This window comes from Amphiura filiformis, chromosome 11, assembly GCF_039555335.1.
Source record: "Amphiura filiformis chromosome 11, Afil_fr2py, whole genome shotgun sequence".
In the NCBI taxonomy this organism is placed as follows: Eukaryota; Metazoa; Echinodermata; class Ophiuroidea; order Amphilepidida; family Amphiuridae; genus Amphiura; species Amphiura filiformis.
The window spans coordinates 27,246,045-27,256,800 of NC_092638.1; the positions used below are offsets into that span (position 1 = coordinate 27,246,045).

The window sequence follows — 10,756 nt, forward strand, 5'->3', positions numbered from 1 at the left end:
ACACGCACACCCCTACTCATTAACTTGCGTATCAGAAACACTTGCATGTGCTCACCCACTAACAGGCCAACTTTGTCGACATTGAAACAATCGGTTTCTAGCCTTTCTTCTGAATGTACGAACATACACATAGACATTTTTGTTATGTGCAACTTGTGAGGACCCAGCATTCATCATGATCGTTACATGACTTGATCCTATCATTTGATAAAGTGAGTTATGCATTGTTCGTTCGCACTTGCGTGTGTACCAATAAAAACATTCGCATGCACGTGCATACCCATAAACCATTGCGCACGCGCATGCATACCAATAAAAACTAGCAAAATCATGTGCGTACCCATAAACACATTCGCATGCTTGTGCCTACCCATAAACACTTGCGAACGCGGTTGCGTACCCATAAACACTTACGCACGCGCGCTCGCACCCAGTGACAATTTTGCATGTGCTTGCGTACCTGTAAACACTTGCGCACATGCATATGGGTACGCATATGCGTTTGCTAACACTTGCAAATGCATGTGAGTACCAACAAACACTTATGCAGGTGCGTATGTAGCGCGAAAACCTGCACCCTTATGTGCACACCCATAAAAGCTTGTACATGCACGAGAATACCCATAAACACTTGCAAACGCGTGTGCGTAGCTATAAACAGGCGCATGTGTACCAATAAACACTTGCGCAAGTGCATGCATAGCCATAAACACTTATACTCGTGCATACCCATGAACTCTATCCATAAATACTTGCAAAAGTGCGTGCATACCCTTAACCACTTGCGAAAGTGTGTGCATACCTATAAACACTTGCGCACACGCGTGCTTACCAATAAACACTTGCGTAAGTGTGTGCATTCCCATAACACTTTCGTACGCTTGTGCGTACCCTTAAACACTGCGCACGCGCGTGACGTACCCATAAACACATGCATGCTCACCCTTCGTCAACGTTGAAACGATCTTATTCAAACCTTTCTTCTGAAGGTACGAACTTCATTATATTATCTAGCCGCCCTCTAATTTATATAATTGCATAATTAATGAGCTAATTTGCATAAATGCTAATTATGCAAAATAGAGGGCGGCTTCACTTTAAAATACATTAGAACATATTAGAAGCACCAAGTTTCTAGGCAAAAGTATACAAAATAATACAAAAGTAAACATTTATGCATGGATTTTTAGCCCAATTTTGGCAAAAATTACATATCAATGAGCTTCTCCGATCATTTTAGCTCATTAACTTTATTGATTATTGATAAAAACATTATGATATAAAGAAAATACAAAATGATATATTTTGAAAACCGTATGTCCGATTTGCTTCAAACAAAAGGCATATTGACAAGTGTGCTTTGCTCTACTCTTTTAATTTCATTAAAACATTTTGACAAAAACAAAAACATTAAAAATTTAAGCATTTGCTGGCTGTGGCATCATATGGGCACTGGACGGGGGGATGAACACGTGCCCCCACCCCAATTGATCTGAAGTTTTAGAAAATCCCATAGGCAAATTGCTGAAATGGCTTGTGCATCCCCAATCAGACCCAGTGACACCCCCCCCCCCCATATGATGACCCATGCTACGCCATGTATATATTGCAATGGGGGTCATTTGTACTGAGTGCCCACCACCCACCTGGGGTATAAAAGCTCTAAATCCCCCAGTAACAACCTTAGAAAATGGTGCATTTTCAGGGAAAATTACTTAGAAATGAGGAATGAATCGACTTTGCGAATTGTGAAAGCAAGTTTTGTTTTAATCAAATGATCAAGATTCAATAACATATTTATTTAAAACATGTTTACAACCCTAGTATTATATTTCTATACATTGTTGAACACATTAAGACAAAATTATGACCACAAAGTACAGAATTTACCATCTTGCAAGTATTGTGCAAATAATTTTATTATATGTGAGTGAAATTTGCAGTATCACCTTCTTTCATTCAAAGAACAATATCTCCATAATACAACGGCAAATTCCAACCAAATCAACAGACCAAATAGTATTTACATACAGTGTGCAAAAGAATTCTACCAGTTATGTTTACCCCCTGTATATCCTAAACAAAGACACATTATGTCATAATTGGAACCAGCAGCCAATAGCTACATCTTTTAGCTCGGATTTAAGACCTCATTCGTTGAAATCGGTCAAGAAATAAAGACACAATGATCCACATACCCAAGAAAGATGCAAATTCAAAAGTTGCAGTTTGCTCCATTGCATGCCCTATTGATTGGTTCACAAAGCGTTCTCGAACAAGAGAACTAGCGCAGTGATTTCCATTGATTAGTGCATTAAAATTAGCACCATGCTTTCACTGATTAGAACAAAAACTGCAACTTTTGATTTCCTTCCTTACTTCACTGTTTCTTTAATTCTTAACCAATATTTACAAATTTACCTTAATTCTTTTGTGCACTCTACTCTGTCAATCGGTATAATTTGCATTCCAAATGGTATTGATTTTATATTTTTAATATTTTCTTGAAAAAAAAATCGATACAATTCGATAAAATCGATAAAAAAATTTGATACAGGTACATGTAGTTGCAAACAATGGTACAGAAATGAAATACTTGTCCTGGCCATAAATGTCATGGCATCTAACTCTATTTTGTCATTAGGCCTAAAAAAGAAAACTGTGTTTGATTGGTGTAACCCGACCGATGCTAAAAATAGGCCCGACCCTAGACTTTTTTCTTATTTTTTTGCAAAAAGTTTTTAAAAAAAATTTAATTTAAAAAAAAGAAACTAAATAAGTTCCAAGGCCTTTATCATACGCAATTTACAGCCTAAAATGTGTGTGTAAAAAAAAAAAATTGCCGACCGACCTACCCTAATTTTTTTGTTATGTTACGCCAATCAAACAATTTTCTTTTTTAGGCCTTATTGTTAGCAAATTTACGAAATATGTCAGTGGACGGATGTATCATATAAATATCTTCAGCATAACATTTTGTTTATACCAAGGCCATTCAAAAAGTACTGCTTCAATGCTCATATCTCTGTTTATGTACATGTAAATGGTAGCTGTACCTCAGATACTAGGGGGTTGTTGGCAGAACTTTCTGAATAACATTCATATTTCTAGCATTAAATATTACATCAATATTTTAAAAATACTGCAGCATGATATATTTCTATTTATAGAAAATCTTTGGTTTGTAGCATAAAAATATGGCAATTTTACTAATACAAAATATTTGGTTCATAGCATAAAAATAATGGAATTGATAAAAAATTAATATAAATATTGTCATTTATGCAACAATGCACAAATGCATTATTTTACAAATCATCAAGTTTCTTATACAAAATTTTAATTTCCAATTTCAAAATGCCCAAACTGATAAATTCTCTAATAAGGTCGTTTAAAATTAATTATTTTGATTCTTGTCCAAGGATTTTCATGAATTGACGAGGGATGTTTTTTTTCAATGTAAAATTAGCATTGTTAGTAATTTTTCAACTTTTCCAACAGTACTCGAGGAAAGGAGAGGGCCCATTTTCCTTTCTTTTTTCAAATGTGATGAGATTCTGAAAGATAAACCCCTAGAGTATCACAAAAAGACTTGGAAGTGATCCTTGTTCTCTAATAAACTTATTTATATGTATAAAGTTTTCCTAAACATTCAAAAGTTTTAAACTTTTTGAACAATATTTTTTAAATCTTGACAAATTCCAAAAATTGAGGCGGAGAACCAAAACATTAATTTTTTGGCCAAGATATCAAGAACACCGAAATCAATTTACTTAATTTATAGTTTGTGCAAATGAAATTGGAAATTTTGATTTTACATTAAAATAGTTTTTGCTTTCTCTCATCGGATCCATTGTATTCTGAGCTGAAAACCATAGTAATAATCATCATCACTGGTATGATAAAGTACGGCATATAAACAGCGAGTAACTTGAGTCGTTCTTCCAAGGTAGCAGGACCTGGATATTCCGGGCTCTCATCGCTGAAATCATGCAGAAGTATATATGCCATTATTGGTTGAAGTGTAGTAGCAACATGGACAGCATAGACCAGACATGGGACACGCACCCATGAACAGCTACCTGGAAGTGAATAGTACATTGTGTTACAGGTGAGGGAGACTTGCACATGTATTGACTCAATATTAATACACACTTCTTGAATTATACAGAAAAAAGTTACACGATAAGCAATGATATACACTAGCCAGATTACTATAGTTGCTGACCCCATGGTACACTGCAGCTACCCAGCTACAACAGCCTACTTTGTGGTAGTACCAATCCAGTACCAGTGTGTGTACTGTATGTGCGATTCTGAAGTACTCTGGAGTACCCACAAAAGTACTCTAGATTACCAATGAAGTACCTAGCTAGGCAGCAGTGTACCTCTGGAGCAGCAATAGGAATCTGTTAGTGTATGAAAACAATCATGGCTGACCAACAATCATGACAACATGATGGTTGGCCATTGAGATGTACCTCCTCTACAAACTTGAGGATCACCATCACCTACATGTACCCGGAATTCTGAACAATTAGAAACTTTTAAATACAACTAGGACGCTACACATCATGTTTTAGTTGCTGGCATGTCTCATTGTGTCAGATAGCAAAACCATTTAGCTAACTCTATATCTTCCATTCTTTCTTCATTTACTGAAATCATAATGGGAAAACAATGGTCTGTCATACAGATCAAAACTATCAACCCAATGGGCTATTCCATTTAAAATCCACACTACCCCTGTGGAAGATTTTGGAAATATCTTCCACAGGGGGAGTATGTTTTTCAAATGTAATTGGTCACTCCTGGAGTGAGGATTTCAAATGGAAGTTCCTCAATTGTCTATTTGATTCAAAATTCATACTCCCTCTGTGGACGACTTTAGCTAAATCTTCCAAAAGGGTAGTGTGGATTTTAAAGGGCTGTGCAATAATTATGAGCCCTGGGAGAGGTTAAAATTGGGGGAGGCAAGAAATTGTTGGCGAGTCGAAGGGGGGCAAGCAATTTTGGCAAGCCGAGAGGGGGCACTTTTAAATAAAATGCGCTAAAAGGCTTAGGAAAGCAGTACGGAAACGCATAAATATGCAACTTTTCCAGTTCAGCTGCGCCGCAACATGTATCAAGACCATTTAAGGTTTAAAGTTGGGATCCCAAAAATTTGACATGTGCAAGGGGGGGAGTGAAGCATTTTTGGCAGGGGGGGCAAGCAATTTTTGGTGGCCCGAGAGGGGAGGGGAAAGCAATTTTTGGCGAGCCGGAGGCTCATAATTATTGCACAGCCCCTTTAGGAATAGCCTAATGTGAAATGATACTAACCTTTATAGAAAGCATAAGTCCCAACAAAGAAGAATGGGAATTGTAGTAAGACTTCATCCCAAAAGAATGGCATCAACCACTCAGGAGCATTGGCAATAACAGCATCCTTAAAATCTCTCTGGTATTGGTGATTAATATCGATGAACTGAAAAAAAAATTCACAAGACTTATTTTTAAGTGCAGTGATTTATAGTGCCCTATAGCACCCCAAAAAACATCCCCTTTTCCTTTAATTATGCACCAAATTTGAAAAAAGTAGCTAGATTACAAAATTGACTGAATTTGAAAAAAAAAACCACTAGATGAATCTGCCACACAGGTGCACCACCAGCCCACCTCATGGGCCATAGATAAGGAGCAGTGCTGGGCAACTTTTATCATCTCCTTTATCAGCCCTATCATGATCATCCCTAACCCACGCTTTTGCTCAGACTTCATCCACAATGTCCACCCACTTCCTACCCCCTGCATCCTGGAGTAAAGTCAGTAAACCTACTATTTTTGGTATCATCCATTCAGGGAAGACCTGCTGTCCATCAAGAAATAGTGTTATCGGGATATGAGTTGCAAAATAGATGCAAAACACCCATTCCAAGACACGCAGTAATCCAGTAGCCATTGCAATATGTGAGAGCCCAATCTTCTTATCTGAAAATTTAATAAGTTATATGTATAATACAATTATGTAAAATTGTTCAGAGTATCATACAAGAAAAATAAACACAGCCAAAATAAAAAGTCTCCACTAGTTCCATCCCCATTTACTCGGATTCTAATGAGTTTATGGCAAAATAAATCATATAATAATTTTCTATACACTTTCCCTCGCAGGTTGATACCAAATTTGATATCAAAAGTTTAATCATCGCGAGCACAGTAAGTTCACCGTTGTTTGGAAATTCGTGCAATTTTAAAAATGACATAGGGAATTGTATCACGCAGCAGAGCTAGTGTGAGTGCCAAGAATTACGTCGCCTGAATAGGCCGGCAGGTTAAAGGTTTACCCATGCATGTCAAAATGCAAATCAAATACCCCGCTCTTTCAATTGTGTGCAGGCAAGTGTAGGCTACAATGATTCCTGTACGGGTTGCTTCAGGCCACATAATAAGCTGATGCATGCATTGGATTTTGCGTGGTCAATTCGTAATTTGTCATTTTTAAAATTGCATGAATTTCCAAACAACGGCTCCTATGCTCACGATGATTAAACTTTTGATATCAAATTTGGTATCAACCTTTGAAGGAAAGTGTATAGAAAATTATTATATAAATTATTTTGCCATAAACTTATCAGACTCTGATTAATTGGGGATGGAACTAGTGGAGACTTTTTATTTTGGCTGTGTTTATAATGCACTATAAATCAGCTGGAAAAGTAGGGGAGATTGGGGTTAGTTGGAACGCGGGGTAAGTTGAAACATTGTATTTTTTTCTGACACAAAAAATTAATTTGGTAAAATACTGGCACCTAGTAATAGGTATTAGTAAGGGTCATCCACCAAATTAGCAACAGCACTGATGCCCCACCAGTGTTGGCTTGGGAAAGGAATATCTGTTTTTGACTTGCTGACTAATTTTTATACCCCTCAGAGAAGATGCATTATCTCCATGTTGTTTGAAGATTCATGGGATTATTTTTTGAGTATCATAAGCACTAGTAGTAAGTCCCAGAATAATGTTAAATAAAAGTTTTATTGTATTTCTTATTTTGTGTAATGAACTTTGAAATGTAAAAATAGGCATCGGGGTTAGTTGAAACTTTTGAGGTGGGGTTAGTTGACACGTGAAAATCGCATAGAAAAATATGGTTAAAAATTTGACTTTTAAAAAATTTGTAACATGTTTACCATTTCTTCAATATTGCTTTAATATGGTTAAAAGCAATAATACAAGCAAAAAGTGCACACAGAAAGTACATTTTATAATATTTTAGGCTTCTCATATTTTGGTCCATGGTGACACTCGTCACCTTGTGTCCAAAGTATTGACCCGCACTCCCACATATTTATTTATTCATTTTTTCACACTGATTGTATGTTAAAGGGTGCCTTCAAGCGAAGTATAACCCTAACAACACAATAATAATTATTTTGAAATTTTTACAAGCCGTGTTTCAACTAACCCCACCCTATGTTTCAACTTACCCCTGGGGTGGGGTTAGTTGAAACACTTTTTTTCAAATTTTCAAATTGGATTATATGAATAACCATAAGCAGGTCCAATAAAGTTTAAGGCTGTATTTGTAGCATGTGTGTATATGTTTATACTGATATGGTTAGTGTTTCTTGAAAGTAATCGGTTTGCGTTAAAAAGACGATTTTGTGAAAAATGTTTCAACTAACCCCAATCTCCCCTACATTTAATAGCAAAGGGCCCAGAATTCGGCAAAAGTTTTATGTTAATTTTGCATTTTTGGATATTGAAAGGCATTCGATCCATGATTTTGCTTCAATCAAGCACAATATATACACAAAAATTTATTTTCAAACCTGATAATTTGGATTCTATTCTTTGAAGTCATTGTGCACCTGTTTCAGACTCAAGTCCGATAATAATGAAGTGATATGAGATTATTGGACTGAGCTACCAAGTCTAGGTTGACTTGCACCTGACTACAAATGTATAAGGCTCCATCAGCAATTCACTAAATCAGAAGAAAAATCACATTTTCATAAAGTAAATGTGTGCATTGCAATCGGTTTCAGAGAAGAATGGTACGGTAGTCCCCTGCACAGATTGACATGAGCACCCTAGCTGTTAAACCTGCATTGAACTTTGTGTTCTCTTCAAGAGTGCCGTTCTACACCGGCATATTGACGCATTATTGGCCCGGCCATCAGATTATCGGCCTGTTGTTACAACTGTCAGATGATTGAATCAAAACCCCACTTCCATGTTTAGGCAAAATAAAAAAAATAAACATGTTTCACGTCCCCTCCGCTTCCTTTTTGAGGTTTCCTCAAATATATTTTTATTTTTTGAATTTCTGTTATTACTTCTTAAAAAATATGTCTAGGAAGTTGGAATGCTTTCTATAACCTTGTTAAGATACAAGAAACATTTTAGGAAGGTTTTGTGATCATTGGAAGGATGTAACTCTCAGAACAACAAATAAAAAAGGGCCTCCTTCTTTTTCCAGGCATTATTGTATACGCTAAAACAGCTCTAAGTATGGGTATTTACACCAATTTTGCTATAAAAATAGAAAATAAAAAGCCCCCTCCTCCTCCTTTTTTTCGAAAACCCGGACGTGAAACATGTTTTATTTTTTACTTGGCCTTATGTTAGTTGTGCACTGTCTCAAAATGTAAACAAGTGCCGTACTTCTTTGCTAGAAACTGTAAAATACCCTGCAAATGCAAGTGCTAGTAAAATACCAATTATTACCAAACATGTGGTATCACTTTCAAGGTTTTCAAGTGATATATGATTAATGTCAGTATTAAATTATGCAATATACCACTGGTTTGCCCATTTTTCATATAAAGAAAAAAATACCAAAATGACAACGATTTCTTTAAAGTAATATGATGCCCTCAGTATCATTTTTAAATTATGATTTTTACACCCTGCATGTACCTGGTAATGTACATGTACTTTTATACAACATTTATATGGTACCCTTTATTATAGGTGGTGTATTTGTGACAAATCTGTGATTTGTGATCTGTGATCATACGATCAAAATTAAAATAATCAAATGCATATGTGACAAATACACTAGCCAAGGGCATACATGTACCATAGCCATGATAGCGGATATTCATAACACATCAAGACATTCTTTTTACCTTATTTGTTCAGCTCATAATTAAAACGGGACGTACATATCTGACATAACTAACATTTTGTGGAAAAAGACACACAAATCTATTTTGATGGAATGTTATAAATTTGCATGATCTGTCAGACTTCAATAATAATAATGTGTACATCCTTGATGATCCTATTCCTATCAATTATCAATATCATGCCTATTTAATAATCCTTCTATCCTACACGATACACATAACAGTAACACAAGTTTGACATAAAATATTAATTTTAGTCGGCCTACTAGTGAGTCTTATTTATATTCAGTGAAGTAAAGTTGCATTTTTACCTTCCAATCAAATAACAAGACTTCGATACACCTGAAATGATGTAAAATGGAGAATGATTCGCATAGAATTGCAATCGATCGTCGTGTGTGTGCGGTATGAAATGGTAACCGCTGATTTCCAACCGCCGGAGCGACCTATGAATAATTAATTAAATGACGTATATACAAGCATTCTAGGTATTCTGTACAGTATTAAATACACCAGTACAGTGTGCACGAACTATGGGCAATTGGTTTATTTATTTGTAGTATTGTTTATTTGATTGTTTAATGGTTTGTTATTACTTATTAATTATTTTAATTATTTGTTTATATTTGGTTTGTTTATTTGTTTGATTTTTATTTATTTGTTTGTTATTTTTATAACTTTGTTGACTTATTTGTTTCAACGTTTCTTTATTTATAAGTTTGTTTATTTATTTGTTTGTTTGTTAATTAGTTTGTTTATAAGTTTGTTAATTTGTTTATTTATTCCTTTATTTTTGTTAATCATATTGTTTATTTATTTGTTTATAAGTTTGTTAATTTATTGGTTTGTTTCTGTTTTGTTAATGACTTTGTTTATTTGTTTGCATTTTGTTTGTTTAAAAGTTTATTTGTTTATTTATTTGTTTATAAGTTTATTTGTTAATAAGTTTGTTGTTAATTTGTTTTTGATAATTATATTGTTTATTTCTTTGTTTATAAGTTTGTTTATCTGTTTGTTATTTTATATTATTTTGTTTATTTGTTTATTTTTGTTTATGTTTACTTGTTTGTTTATTTTTTTAAAGTTTGTTTAAACGTTTCTTTATTTTTTGTTTATAAGTTTGTTTATTTATTTATTTATTTGTTAATTAGTTTGTTTATAAGTTTATTAATTTGTTGATTTATTTGTTTATTTTTTGTTAATCATATTGTTTATATGTTTGTTTATAAGTTTGTTAATCTATTTGTTTGTTTGCTTATTTATCTTTTGTTAATGACTTGTTTATTTGTCTGTATTTTGTTTGTTTGTTTATAAGTTTGTTTATTTGTTTGTTTATAAGTTTGTTGTTAATTTGTTTGTTTATTTGTTAACCTTTTTGTTAATTATATTGTTTATTTATTTGTTTGTTAATATTTTACTCACTCAATCACTCACTTTTTATAAGTTTGTTTATTTGTTTATTATTTTATGTTCATTATTATGTTTATCTTTTATAAGTTTGTTAATTGTTTATTTATTTGTTTATTAGTTAAATTGTTTATTTGTTTGTTTATTTGTTTGTTATTTTATGTTAATTATTTTGTTTGTCTGTTTATTTTTTATAAGTTTGTTTATTAGTTATTCTTTGTTGATTAACTGCTTA

The 10,756-nt window shown here is 33.9% G+C and overlaps 1 protein-coding gene across 1 annotated transcript; it reads right to left on the reverse strand.

Moving 5' to 3' along the window:
• Positions 1-2,783: 2,783 nt before the first annotated feature.
• Positions 2,784-9,528, reverse strand: LOC140164652 (sigma intracellular receptor 2-like). Its single transcript, XM_072187997.1, has 4 exons — positions 9,426-9,528; positions 5,819-5,970; positions 5,323-5,467; positions 2,784-4,082 (listed from the first exon to the last, which is right to left on the reverse strand). Exons 2-4 carry the CDS (start codon positions 5,939-5,941, stop codon positions 3,820-3,822), a joined length of 531 nt encoding a protein of 176 aa, XP_072044098.1. The 5' UTR covers positions 5,942-5,970; positions 9,426-9,528; the 3' UTR covers positions 2,784-3,819.
• Between the last annotated feature and the right edge of the window lie 1,228 nt (positions 9,529-10,756).

What these genes read in the sequence shown, in the direction of transcription:
- LOC140164652 (XM_072187997.1), bottom strand. Translation starts at nt 5,941, where the DNA reads ATGGCTACTGGATTACTGCGTGTCTTGGAATGGGTGTTTTGCATCTAT. An exon ending in AATGGATGATACCAAAAATA is followed by an intron (nt 5,468 to 5,818) that starts GTAGGTTTACTG and finishes TTTTTTTTTCAG; the next exon opens with TTCATCGATATTAATCACCA. An exon ending in GACTTATGCTTTCTATAAAG is followed by an intron (nt 4,083 to 5,322) that starts GTTAGTATCATT and finishes ATTCACTTCCAG; the next exon opens with GTAGCTGTTCATGGGTGCGT.